The 14,842-nt window shown below is 43.5% G+C and overlaps 1 protein-coding gene across 1 annotated transcript in view; it reads right to left on the bottom strand.

Moving 5' to 3' along the window:
• The window catches only part of PGM5 (phosphoglucomutase 5), a 196,325-nt gene extending 191,521 nt beyond the window's left edge, over positions 1–4,804 (bottom strand). The window contains exon 1 of the mRNA XM_064580087.1: positions 4,475–4,804. Coding sequence (XP_064436157.1) covers positions 4,475–4,735 — 261 coding nt within the window. The 5' untranslated portion in view covers positions 4,736–4,804. The remainder of the gene's footprint in view (positions 1–4,474) is intronic.
• Positions 4,805–14,842: the final 10,038 nt, after the last annotated feature.

Below are 14,842 nucleotides of genomic sequence, written 5' to 3'. Positions count from 1 at the left end.
CACACACCGCCATATTCCACTCTGCCTCCCTTCCAAACCTATGCTCCTTTCTTTGGGACCACATCAAAATTTGTTCCCCAGATGGCTCCAGTCAATGTCAGGGCAAGTGCACTCCCATTCTTTGGAACAACCACCTTTGCATGGCCCACTGGAATCAAACACGACTGGTAAAAGCACCCATCTGGAAGGCACTCCGAAGTCCCATGCTGACCCAGCCTTCTTCATACCATTGCACTTCGACCCCCACCTCTGAAAGATTTCACAAGGCGTTGAGAAGTTCTTGTAAGCTGAACTGATTCTGTAAGCTGAACTGTACGCTAATATGATTATTACCATTGCTGATCATCATATGGCCAGCATAGTGTGCAGCTAATCAACAAATGGATTTTCTCTTGGCTGAAACTTGCAACGGAGCTATAAGTTGTTTTATTCAATACATGCAGTCAAATCATTATTTTGTGAGATATATTCAGTTGACCATAATAATATTCCCTTACGTTTCTTAAAGCTATGGATGTTACGTAACACTTTCATTTGATTCCCAGGATAACGCAGCCATGCTCTCATACCCAATTTATAGATGAGGAAACAAGTGGTTTCTAGGTATTTCCAGAGGCTGAAGCATTTGCTGGGCAACTTGTATGGCAGAGCTAGGAAAAGGAAGCGAGCCTTCCAGCTGCTGATACAGTGCTTTGTCTACCATACCTCATTGTCTCCCGGGCTCAAGTCAAAAGAGAGTGTGGTTATCACATGAAGAAATCTGGTTTGGGTTTGCCAAATATGCATTTGTAGTGTTTGGTGACCGACCTTTATTTAACTTACAGTTGCTTCTGGATGTAACAGTCTGCATCCATAAAAAAAAAAATTCCACATTTTAAATGCTAACTTATAGAGCTGTGCTATATATGATATGCTATGATAGCTCTTAATCACTTACAGTGATTTAAACTTAAATTTTAATTAATTAAAATTAAATAAAATACAAGATTCAGTTCTTCAGTCACACTTGGTACATTTCGAGTGTTTGATAATCACATGTGGCTAGTGGCTAGGATAGATTATAGAACCGTTCCATCATCTCAAAAAGTTCTAAAAGTTCTGTCGGACAGTGATGATTTATAGTGTCATCTCCAGAGACAGAAGACTTTAGAAAAAGTCAGAAACATCTCAGGCAGACATAGTGCTGCCATCTGTCCAATATTAAAGATATTTTAGGACTTAAAAAAAAAAGATTAAAACAAAGAGGAGAAAGAGAGAGATGCCCTTAGTCACAGACGGATTCACCCAGAAAAAGGCAAAGGTGTTTATTCATAATGTAGCCATTATTTACACTTAGCTCTTGAAATCTTTAAGAGAGTAAAATAAATTGATACCTAGAGGATCTAAACCCCTGAAGAGTATCTGAAGCAGATGGAAAAAGAAATAGGATATGATGATTAACATAACATAATAATAAAAACAAGAAATAGGATAAAAAAATCACTTACTTACAAACTAAGTTTAAATAAGTAACAAACTAAGTTTTGCAATTCATTTAAATGATGCTATTTACTCTCATATTTAGTAGTTATTTTTCTTTTGCCCTGTATGTTATGACACAGTCAGAATAAAAATACTTCTGGGGACTTTTTAAATAAGTTCACACAGCCATATAAAAATTACAAAAACAGGTAAAAATGTCTTCTCACTTACTTACAAATCCATTGAAATGGATTATATAAAAATTCAGGAGTCCACAGTGATACTCAAAAGAGCAAAAGCAAAGCCAAACAAATTCATGTGTCAACAGTGGAAGTGGCTATTTCACCAAATCCTGACTCTGAAAATTGGTAATTTAAAAAGGGAGAGAAATAAACATATATTCTGCTTTTCTAGAAGGAACTATATTACGGGAGAGCCCAATCGTGAGGAAAATGCCCAGTTTTTAGAAAAATGCTAGCTGAAGCATGTAGATGGAATTAGAGGATTCAAAAATCATCTTGAAACTGCTAATGAAATAATCTACTCAAGCCAGGATGCTAAACCACTGAGTAAAGTTTGACTGGAACTAGATATTCACATGGTACAAACCTCGCCCCACAGGCTACTGGCCTGTTCCGAGGGGGAAAAGCCTGGAAAACAGAGGCAATCACCACAACAGCCCTATAATCATCTCAGTATCATGAACAACCGGTCACCCAGAGATTGTTTCCTGACACGATACAATATGAATATACACCATCGCCTACAAAATAGTCTTCCAAAAAAAAAAAATTGTTGAGCATGAATCTAATTAAGACTTTAGAACTAATTTCTACTTACACACACACACACACAGGGAATATAATGAAAAGTTCAATGACACCATTAAAAAAAAAATCAGAAAATTTCAGAAATGGGGAGCAGAGGGGGGCATTCTACAGGACAACCAATCGACCTAGCCTCTTCAGTAAGTTAATTTCATTAACAAAGAATAAAAATAAAGAGGGAGATATTTTCTAGGTTAAAGCCCTCAAGAAGATGAACAAAATGAGGAAAAGACTGGTTAAAACTTGCTGCCTGAAACTTTGATAAATGTTGACCATTCCCTTCACCCATACCCACCCATTCTAGAAGTAATACTTTCAGATTATTGAAGAGATGGTGATTCTGGGTGGATTAGGACTTGTCATTCTGTCCTTGTAACAACGGTGAGGTTAAGCATGGCTCTATTTTAACCATTTATTAACATGCTAACTATCTCCTAAAATAAACTCCACCCTTAAAGTTAATAAAATGTATTAATCAGAGAAGACCCATTGAAGTAACAAGTTGAAGAGTCCTCATGGGAACGTGTGCCAAGAAATAAGAAAGCATAATAATACCTTGCCCATGCAAATCGATCCTCACCTTCAAAATATCCTCACCCACAATAAGTAAGTGGATGTTTCTCTCACTCGCTGGAAAAATTGGCCCAGGAAGGAGAATGAGGGCTGCCCCCGCTCTCCCAAGGCTCCTTATTCTCCATCACTCCAGGGGAACAGCTTTGTCAGACAAGAGTAAAAGACCATTTGTCAACCTCTCTCCAACTCCCTGATTCAAGCCAACGTTTATCAATCCCAAGTAAGGAGCCAGAGAGAAATACAAGTCCTGTATCACCAGCCGCATCATCTGCTGGGGTTGGAAATCCCAGCTCCACCACCCATGTCACCCCTCAGCGCTTTTCTCCCAATTGCTCTTGGGTTATTTTATTTAGGAAAAAAAAATCCACTTTCCCCACCCCTAAAACACTGAGAGAGGGGAATCAGAGTAGACAAACATGGAGCATGGACAACACCAAAGATTGAAAAACAAAAAGAAAGGAAGGAAGGGAGAAAATTAAAAGGAGGGGCTCAGGTAGGAGAAAGGGAATCCACAAGCTAGACTGTTGTTTAGTTTCACTTTTTTTCAATGTTCGCACTCATTTATACATCTGTAGGGATTCTGCTTAAATGTACTATGTGTGGGGATCTGACTGTATGAACAAGGCTGAAACGACTCTTTTAGACATTTCCCACAAAGACCCCTGAAGTGAGGTCTCCCTCCTGCAGAAGTCCGCAGAGGCTGCGGGATTTGGGAAGGAGGACACGGGAGTAGGGGATGATGCCAGAAGGGGTTTCTAGTTGTAGGATAGAAAGGAAGGAGGGAGAAGGAGAAAAACCCAAGGTCTGCAGAGGTCGTGGGAGAAGAGAGAGGAACTGAGGATGAAAACTGAAAGGAGAAGAGGTACAAAATGCTGTCAACCGCCAAAGAGCCTCTTGCAGAGAAGTTAGGAATTGCTTTAAGAAAGGCATGGCAAGCCTCATTTCAGATCAGTGAAATACACACACACACACACACACACACACCCTGAAAGCCCAGGCTGTATGCCATCAAAGTGATCTCCACCCCAGCCCTACCCCAATCAGATTAATAGTGAAGTAATTCCACTGGGTTAACGAACCACGTATATTAAAAATCTTTAGGGTCTACTCTTGCCAAACATGTCAGGGATCCACACTGGAGTGGTGTGTGTGTGTGTGTGTGTGTGTGTGTACGCACGCGTGTGTTTGAGACAACACTACTGTTAAATCTGGCAGAGCCAAAATTTAGGGGGGGAAGAAGAGAACTGCAAATAGGACACAGGAGAAAAAAGAAGGGGGGAACCACTATGTTGGTAGCTTAGGAAAGAAGTGGGGGGAGGGAGGGTAGTGAATGCGGTCAGAACAGATAGTTTTAAAGGGCTGGGGAAGAGAAGGCCCAAAAGGAACGCGGGCAGGTGCGGGACGTGGGCAGAGCCGGGCAGGGCTCAGGGCGATGTGGCAGGTTCCCTCGAGGCGGAACCTTGAAGGCCTTTCGGGGACCCGGGAGGAGAGGACCTGGGAGAGCCAGTGGCCAGGGGGGCGCGGGGGGGCGGCAGGCTGGAAGGGGCAGGGCGGGGCCCGCGGACTGCGGCGGCGCGGCGGGAGGCGAGGGTCGCCCGGGGCAGGTCACTCACCCCGTTGGCCGCGGCCATCTGCACCACGATCTCGGTGGCCGTCCTGCTGAAGTACCTGCCGTCGCTGCCCACCACCATGGTGCAGCCCTGGCGGTCGCGCAGGTCGATGGACGACAGCACGCTCTGGATGAAGTTGGGCAGGTAGTTGCGCTGGCCCTCGAAGAGGCCGGTGGGCCGCCGCAGCCCCCCGCCGCCGGCCGGCCGCTGGTCCTCGTAGGGCACGGTGGGCACCGTCAGCACCGGGATGGGGCTCCCCTCCATGGCGCCTACTGGCCGGTCCTGCCGCGGCTCCCGGGAGCCGGAGGGAATCTGCAGCCCGCCGGGCCCCCCCCGCCCCCCACCGGCTTGGCTGCGCGCCCGGGCTCCGCCTCGCGCCCCGGCCCCGGCCCCCTCCGCAGCCGGCCCGCGCCCTGCGCCCTGCGCCCTCCCGCGGCACCGACAGCGCTCCCTCTCCGCGCCGCCCGGGCAGAGTTCGGCCTCTACCTTCCCAGAAAGTTTGCTCCCGCCCAACTCCCTCTCCAGCCCGATGGCCCGAGGCGCCAGCAGGATCTGGGCCCCAGCTGGACTCACTTTCGGGGTGTCCCAGAGCCCGCTCCCAGGGCCGGCTAGCCCGCCCCCGGCGACCCTGCTTGCGCGCCTGGCCCCAGCCTTCCCCAGCAATCGCTTCTCTCCGGGAGCACAGCCCCTGCTAGAAGACAGCCCGGGGCGGGCGGGGGGGGAGGTGAGAGCTTGAGCAGGATTTGTGGGCCTCTCCCAGACCCCCACTCCCTCTCCCCTCCCAGCACAGCCCTGTCTCCGGGTCTCCCTGCAAGTGAGCCGTTAACAAGCCCAAGTTTCTCTTTTGAACAAGGGCGAGGGAGGGAGTTGGGAGGGGGCTGAAACTTTTGCCACCAGCGAACTGCGCCAGCCAAAAATAACCCTGGAAAGGCGAACTGAGAATTGTTATCTTCTGCCAGTGCTGAAATTGGAGGCTGAGCGTTGCATGTGTGTCTGTGTGTGAGAGTACACACGCCACCACCACCATTTGTTGCGGGGAATCACAGACTGTCAGGCCCTTCGATCCAGCCCTTCAATCCCACCCAGCCATCCACACTGTTCCCTGGGCTCTCTCAAGGCGGAGAGATCTGCAGCGTGGAAACTTTTTTCCCCCGTTTGTTGTGGTGGTTGCAACAACAGCAACACAGACACGTATTTCTCTATTCTTCTTACTCCTCTCACCCTCCCTAGCCCAGCTCATGCTTAGAAACAGGCTGGCCCCACACTGTATTTGTCCACACTGCAGAGCTCCTACCCAGATTAATCATTTTCAATAGGAGAAGGGTAAAGCCCTGTTTAATATCCTACCGGGAATGAATGAATGAACTCAAATTCAACAAGGACAGGGTACCAGGAACTCTTCTGTGTCCCTTCCATGCGTCTTCTCATCCTGCAGGGGCTAGGGATGTTCTGCCTTGTTTCCATAAAGTCCATCTAAAACCCCAAACCAAGAAATATTCCATAGAAAACAGAAGCGAAGAGAGAATGGACCAAAAGGATACAATCCAAAGAGGGAAGAAACAACTGTTACTTGTTTTTTTTTGTTTCTATCACCTTTCACCCTACAAGCATTTTTGCACCCACTAAGGTGACTGTCCTGAAATCTGCTTCTCCTCCCCCCAAATACCCTCCACTTGCTGGGACCAAACTTGACTTGCTGCAGGGTTAGAAAGTGTTTGATCACAGTAAGATGAGTGTGAATAGGAGCTCACACTTACATGCTGTTTTGCAGTCGACAAAAGGCTTTGCATCTGTTTTCTCTTTGGAGACTCAAACAAAAGAAGAAGAAATGGCATTCATATCATTCCCATTTTACAGATGAGAAAAGGGAGGCTTTCTGGGAGATCAAGGGAGTGGGTAAGATGGCATTTGCAGTCAGTCCGAATTCTTGTTTTTATTAATATCATTGAAGTGTGATGGGGAAACTACTGAAGCCACCAACAGAATCCTGTTGGGACTTTTTAGCTATCCTCTTAAACACTGAAGTTGGGTTGTCATTGTGGTTTTTTTAATATATTTTTGTTTTTACCTCCACTTTCTCCTTGGGCCCTCAAGAGCCCATTCCCCTGCAGCACCCAACAGACGGAACCTCAACACTTCTAAGGATCTGTGTATATCCCTATGGCGTAGGGGTTTTTAAATCACTGTCTAATAGGGCGTCTGGGTGGCTCAGTTGGTTAAGCGACTGCCTTCGGCTCAGGTCATGATCCTGGAGTCCCGGGATCGAGTCCCACATCGGGCTCCCTGCTCAGCGGGGAGTCTGCTTCTCCCTCTGACCCTCTCATGCTCTATCTCATTCTCTCTGTCAAATAAATAAATAAAATCTTTAAAAAAAAAAATCACTGTCTAGTAACATTTTCTTTTGCAAGGAAGGGCAGTATCATTCCCAGAAGAGAAGGTAGCAAATCCTCTGCTCCAGTAAAGAAGAGAAGGACTCAGCCTCCAAGCCTCAGAGGTGACCAGAAGATCTACTCTTCCATCTCTCCACCTCCAACATTGTTTCTCCTACCAAAGCCCAGCCCCTTCCACAGGGCTAAGGACAAGGCATGCACATCTCAGACAAGCTTTTACAGTTTACCAGCCAAGAGGAAAACCTCTTCCCTTGGTTCTAATGCCCATATTCCCAAAGACTGGTCCAGCTCAAAGCAATGTGCCCCACCACATAGCCAGACCCCACAGTGTCTTTGGAGTTACTCCAAAGGAAGGGGGTGTTGTTCCCCAGAGGGAGGAGAGATGGGTGAGCACCATAATTGTCCACCGCGTAAGTGACACTTGCACTGATTGATCAAGTCTTTCAAAACTTATTGTTCTTTTCGCTACTTTGCATCACTGATAAGGAACGCTTCACAGGCTTCTCTCCTCCAGCTGTATGTGACCTTGGAATAATTCCTTAACCTCTCCTCACCTGATATCCTCACTGCGCAATAAGAATCATTATCATCCTCACCTCACTCGTTGTTGGGAGGATTAACGTACTTGGCGTATAGTGTCTGCCAAACAGAAAGGCATTCGATAAATGTTAGATATTCATAGTATTGCCATCCATATCATATTTATCCTTACTATCAATGTCCTCTCCCTCAAGAAGTAATTTACATCTTTGTAGACCACCACTGTATGGAAAGGGTCTTTGGGGAATAGGCGATATTCTATGCACATTGGTTGAATTAATCTGTGGTTTTTGACAATGGAAATTCAAAATATAGAGAGTAAATTTACCCTTGAAATGTACAAAAAGGGTTTATAACTAAAGAAATCTCTTCAAAGCTGTCCTCAAAGTTGGTCAAGTTAGTTCCAATAACTGTGTTACAGTGATGGAGAAAGGAACCTGAGAGGGCCCCACTGAAGAAATGCCTTGTCCTTAGCTGCTCACTGGTAAAATGAGAAGGTCGGATTAGATCAGTGTTTCCCAAAGGGCTCTCCTCAGAACATGACTGCCTCCCACATGCCCCACAAAGCAAGAGCTCCGTGGTCAAGCAACTTAAAAATCCTACACACTCTACCTCATTCTTGAAGTGTTACAGTGCACACATTTTCATACTAAAAGCTCTGAGAGCTTTTAAACTGATGCTTCTCTACCTAAACTCACATGAAAGGGAGCCCTGTTTGCCGAGGTGCCTCTCAGCCTTCTCTGAGCCTCTAGGGAAAGGCATCTCCCTGAGAATTCCTGGCACGTAACAGGAGCAACTGATCTAGCCTTCCTTCCCCTTGGGACTTCCTTGCTCTCGAAAAGGTGTCAGCCGCTATCTTGAGAGAGATTACACTAGTTGCCTCAGCTAGACCTGCATTTCCCACAAAAAGAATTGGGGGGGGAGGGTCAAATAAGTGTTGTAGATTCACAAAGCACATTAGCATATTAAAGACCGTGAAGTTCCACAGAAAAGAAACCTATTTAACTTTAACCTCGCATTTCCACATCTTACCTGACCATGGTAAAGTAAGGTCTTTTGCAAAACACCTATTAACACATCAAAGACATGAATATTCCATGAAACACTTTAGATCTCTGGGGTCCCTTCCAGCTACATCATTCTATAGTTTCCTTTTTCACTTGTGAGGCATTAAAAGATTAATTTCTCTCAGGCTTCCATGTATGAACTTATCAGAATGTGCCAAGGGGAACAGGTTGAATTGCCCAATTAAAAAAAAAATACCCTTGAGCGATTTTGAGACTTAAAATGAATTAAATGATATTTATATTAAATGATATTATATTAAATGATATTATATTAAATGATATTATAGTAAATATTATATTAAAATGAATTAAAGATATTTATAGATAATTTTATTTTATATGTTCTGTTCTTCCATACACTCCCCCCCGCCCCCACCCCCCCCAGACACACGCCACAATTCCTCACCCACTGCTGGCAGGAAAGACTAGCACACATATTTGGCCCACGGTAATTACACACCCCTGCTCAGTCAGGGTTCACATCTGTGTACACAGTCAGTGCTAAAAACAGGCCGTTGACTCACTGACGCTAAGAGCAGAATAAATACCAAAAGTACAGGACAAGAAGCAGAAAAGCAGGTAGAAAACCTCCCAGGCGGACATCTTGGATGTACTCTTTTTAATCCGCCCCAGTAGCTTCTGGTCATGGGGAAAGTCAATTACTTATTTCTCCTAAAACACACCGCCTTCCACTAAGCCTTCTGTTCCCCAACAAGTAAAACAACATACCACAATTCCAACAGAACTTGCTGCTTCTCTACCTCCCTCACTAGAAGGCCACTGAGTGAATGTTCAAGTGACAGAAAGGGACATATTGCATGTGTATCTTGCAAACGTTTGTGCACTGATCTCTATGTTCTTGTGTGTCAGGCTTCAAAACTCTGTTTCCCACCTTCATCAATGACTGCCTGTGTGGCCTTGGACAAGATGCTTACCCTCCCTAAAGCTCAGTTTCTGTATCTGGAAAATGAACGTAATGTTACCTACCTCCCAGAGTTGATGACCATATTCAGAGAGCTAATACGTGCAGATTGCTTAGCATGGAGTCTGGAACGTAATTATTATTATTATTATTATTAAATATTACCATTAAGTAATTATTAAAATAGTACTAACATAATTCCTATTACTATAATAATGATTCTGAATCTTTGTATCAGACAGGATTGTCTCTGACGGCGGCCATAGATCATGGCTTATTAACCTTTTCATCACAATATCCAGCATGCCATCACTTGCAAATTAGTGAACTCCTACTAAAGATGAAAAAAAATTATTTTTACTGACCCTTAAGTGTTTTGTAAGCAACCGTGCGAGAAGAGCCTCAGCCTAGTGTGTGGACGCTTCAGTTCTCCCTAGTTTGGTTTTCGAGGAAGCCACAAGAAGCCCAGGAATACAGTAGTGCCATTAGAAATCCCCTGAGGCCAGCATGAGAAGTTGATGGAAAACTCTTACAGGTGTGGTTTCCTGACTACTGTGCGCTCTGGCCCCAACTCTGAAGAGCATTTAATGTTCATTGACTAACTTGTAAAAATTGTGGTTTGGGGAGAGCAAAAGGTTTCATCTCAATTCACTTTTATCTAAAAAAAATAGGCCACCGGTCAGCCAAAAATGAATATTCCATCTCCAGGGTCCCCCACAGTATCTAGAAGCATCAGTGATAATACAGTAACAGATGGCTAACAAGTTTATAAGTCATCTTATCAAAGTCCTTTATTTCATAAAAGGCAAAAGATTTTCTAAAGCTATCTCTACACTTTTTTAATAGTTGAATTTTGTTTTTAAGGCTTCAAAAAGTAACAACTTAGGTCTTTATTATAAAGGAAATGTATTTTCCATGTTCCACTAAAATTGCATTCCATTAGTCATTTACAATCATAGCCTACGTGGCATTTTTCTTGGGTGGTTCTTATGTTTTGGGTTTTAGGAGGGGATCCCCTCCCCCCCAATATATGGCCAATCTCTGAATAAATACCTAACATTCCTATGTAAAGTCATTTTTAAAAAGCTATTTTATATCCACCTACATCACACAGTTAAATATAAGTATGTCGTACTAGCCAGGATTCCTCCCTTATGAATGGATATTTTTTTTAGCCATGAAGTCTGGGTCAATTTGCATGACTAATATGAAATACTGTGTTACAATAGCCAAGATATGGACACAACCCAAGTGCCCATCACAGGATAAATGGATAAAGAAAATGTGATACATATACATACATACATACACATACACACACACACACAAGGGAATATTACTCAGCCATAAAAAGAATGAGATCTCGGGTGCCTGGGTGGCTCAGTTGGTTGGGCGACTGCCTTCAGCTCAGGTCATGATCCTGGAGTCCCGGGATCGAGTCCCGCATCGGGCTCCCTGCTCGGCAGGGAGTCTGCTTCTCCCTCTGACCTTCCCCCTTCTCATGTGCTCTCTCTCATTCTCTCTCTCTCAAATAAATAAATAAAATCTTAAAAAAAAAAAAAAAGAATGAGATCTCACCATTTATGACAATACGGATGGATCTAGAGGGTAAAATGCTAAGTGAAATAAGTTAGTCAAAGAAAGACATACCATATGATTTCAACCATATGTGGGAGAAATAAAACAAAGAAAAAAGAGACAAACAAACAAGAAACAGACTCTTAAATACAGAGAACAAACTGATGGTTACCAGAGGGGAGGTGGGGGCAGGGATGGTTGAAATAGATAAAGAGGATTAAAAGTACACTGAGTAGGGGCCCCTGGGTGGCTCAGTCAATTGAACGTCTGCCTTCGGCTCAGGTCATGAGCTTGGGATCCTGGGATCAAGCCCCGAGTCAGGCTCCCTGCTTAGTGGGGAGCCTGCTTCTCCCCCTTCCCCTGCTTGTGCTCTCTTTCTCTCTCCCTCACTCTCTCTAATAAATAAAGTCTTAAAAAAATAAAAGTACATTGAGTAACGTACAGAATTGTTGGACTATTAGATCATATACCTGAAACTAATATAACACTGTATGTGAATTATACTTCAATTAAAAAAAAATACTGGGGCCCCTGGGTGGCTCAGTCACTTGAGCAGTGGACTCTTGATTTCAGCTCAGGTCATGATCTCAGGGTCCTGGGATGGAGCCCCAAATCCGGCTCTGCACTCAGAGATTGTCTCTCTCCCTCTGCCCTTTCCCCTGCTCACGCAGGTGCGCACTCTCTCTTTCTCAATAAATGAGTGAATGAATGAAAAAGAAATACTGTGTCATCAGGGCCAGTCCATTTCAGGTCTGCAAGCAGATGTCATTGTCAGCCCCTCTGGGCCAGCGCAGGCCCAGCACAGGTCTCACTCACCCATGTGTCAGGAACCACTGTCCCTAACAATTCTACATGCCATGCCCATGGAGATCAGTTTTCCCCATGAGATTCCTCCAGTCTTTTGTTCATTCCCTCAGAGCACATCCACAGAGGGCACATTGATTTGAAAATTAACTCAAGCACATAGAGAAAAATAACTCAAGCCCACAACAGCTGCCTTCTAACCTGGGGTTTTCTGGACACAATGTTTTAACCCCAAAGTGAAGCTGATGATCAGGGTTTCTTGGATTAAAATATGACCATCAACTTCAACCAGAAGCCCATGGGCACCTTCACTGTTCAGCATTTTTCTCCCTCTTGTTTCTAATGTTTCCTTGGAAGCCAGAAAAGGGTCACTTCTCATTTCTCATGCAATTGATTTTTCCAAATTTCAGCAGGGACTGAAATCAACAGGGAGGTTTTTACCCAATAGCAGTTGTCTTCATGCATCTTAGTGCCCCAGTGAGTCTGACTTATGTGGGGACATCATTGGTGAGAGTAGCTCAGAGATAAACAATAACCCTTCGCCATTAACCCTATCAGGTATCCAACATAGCATTCTACTCCCTTACACGGCATCCAAACTTTTGACAGATATTAATTATTGGGATTCAAGAATGAGGAAATGGAATTTCTGAGAATTCTCAGGGATTCCAGAATTCATGTTATTCCATAAGTTTCGTAACACTTTACTTAGATGCTTTTGAAAAATAAATAGCCACAGGATGCCTGGGTGGCTCAGTCGGTTAAGTGACCGACCCTTGATTTCAGCTCAGGTCATGATCTCAGGGTTGTGAGATTGAGCATCTGTCTGGCTCCATGCTTAGTGGGGAGGGGAGTCTGCTTGGGATTCTCTTTCTTCCTCTCCCTCTGCCCCTTCCCCCAGCTCATGTGCACACACGCTCATGTGCGCTCCCTCTCAAATAAATAATCTTTAAAAAAAAAAAAAAGAAAAATAAGTAGCCATAATAATGAACACAGAATCATATGGTTTTTGGTGCTATTGTAAATGGAATCAATTCTCTAATTTCTCTTTCTACAGTTACATTGTTAGCATATAAGAAAGCAACTGATTTCTGTGCATTGATTTTGTATCCTGCCACATGACTGAATTACTGGATGAGTTGGGGGTGGAGTCTTTTGGATTTTCTACATAAAGTATCATGTCATCTGTGAAGAGAGAGAGTTTGACTTCTTCTTTGCCAATTTGAATGCCTTTTACTTCTTTTTGTTGTCTGATTGCTGTTGCTAGGACTTCTAGTACTGTATTGAACAATAGTGGTGACAGTGGGCATCCGTGACCTGTTCCTGATCTTAAGGGAAAGGTTCTCTGCTTTTACCCATTGAGAATGATATTCCCTGTGGGTCTTTCATAGATGGGTTTTATGAACTTGAGGAATGTTCCCTCTATCCCTATACTCTGAAGGGTTTTAATCAGGAAAGGATGCTGTATTTTGTCAAATGCTTTTTCTGCATCAATTGAGAGGACCATATGGTTCTTCTCTCTCCTCTTATTAATGTGTTCTATCACATTGATTGATTTGCGAATGTTGAACCACCCTTGCATCCCAGGGATAAATCCCATTTTGTAGTGGTAGATGATCCTTTCAGTTGGATCATCTGTTGGATGCTATTAGCTAGGATTTTGTTGAGAATTTTGGCATTTATATTCATCAGGGATATCGGTCTGAAATTCTCCTTTTAATGGGGTCTCTGGCTGGTTTGGGGATCAAGGCCATGCTGGCCTCATAGAATGAGTCTGGAAGCTTCCTCTGAGTCTGGAAGTTATTTCTATTTTCTGAAACAGCTTCAGTAGAATAGGTATTATTTCTTCTTTGAATGTTTGGTAGAATTCCCCAGGGAATCCATCAGGCCCTGGACTCTTGTTTTGGGGGAGGTTTTTGATCACTGCTTCAATCTCGTTACTGGTTATTGGCCTATTCAGGTTGTTAATTTCTTCCTGTTTCAGTCTTGGTAGTTTATAGGCTTCCAGGAAGGCATCCATTTCTTCCAGGTTGCTTAATTTATCGGCATATAGTTGTTGATAATAATTTCTAATAATTGTTTCTATTTCCTTGGTGTTGTCGTGATCTCTTCCCTTCCATTCATAATTTTATTAATTTGGGTCCTTTCTCTTTTCTTTTGGATAAGTCTGGCCAGTGGTTTATCGATCTAATTAATTCTTTCAAAGAACCAGCTTCTAGTTTTATTGATCTGCTCTACTGTATTTCTGGTTTCTAATTCATTGATCTCTGCTCTAATCTAAATTATTTCTCTTCTAATGCATGGCTTAGGCATCATTTGTTGTTTTTTCTCCAGTTCTTAAGGTGTAAAGTTAGTTGGTGAATTCAGGATTTTTCTATTTTTTTGAGTGAGGCTTGGATGGCTATGTACTTCCCCCTTGGGACCCCCTTTGCAGTAACCCATAGGTTTTGGACTGATGTGTTTTCATTCTCATTGGTTTCCATGAATTGTTTAAGTTCTTCTTTGATTTCTTGGTTGACCCAAACATTCTTAAGCAGAGTGGTCTTTAGCTTCCAAGTGTTTGAATTTCTTCCAATTTTTTTCTTGTGATTGAGTTCCAGTTTTAAAGCATTATGGTCTGAGAATATGCAGGGAATAATCTCAGCCATAAGATACCTTGGAATAAACCTAACCAAAGAGATAAAGGATCTATACTCTAGGAACTACAGAACACTCATGAAAGAAATTGAACACAAAAAGATGGAAAAACATTCCATGCTCCTGGATCGGAAGAATAGACATTCTTAAAATGTCTATGTGGCCCAGAGCAATCTATGCCTTCAATGCCATCCTGATCAAAATTCCAATGACATTTTTCAAAGTGCTGGAACAAACAATCCTAAAACTTGTATGGAATCAGAAAAGACCCCAAATCACCAAGTAAATGTTGAAAAAGAAAAACAAAGTGGGGGGTATCATGCTGCCTGATTTCGAGCTATACTCCAAAGCTGTGATCACCAAGACAGCATGGTACTGGCACAAAAACAGACACATAGACCAATGGAACAGAATAGAGAGCCCAGATATGGAC

The sequence above is a fragment of the Mirounga angustirostris genome, unplaced genomic scaffold (genome assembly GCF_029215605.1).
Source record: "Mirounga angustirostris isolate CCGP_5_RB_7025 unplaced genomic scaffold, mMirAng1.0.hap1 SCAF_15, whole genome shotgun sequence".
Lineage (NCBI taxonomy): Eukaryota > Metazoa > Chordata > Mammalia > Carnivora > Phocidae > Mirounga > Mirounga angustirostris.
This window is presented reverse-complemented; position numbering and strand designations above follow the sequence as displayed.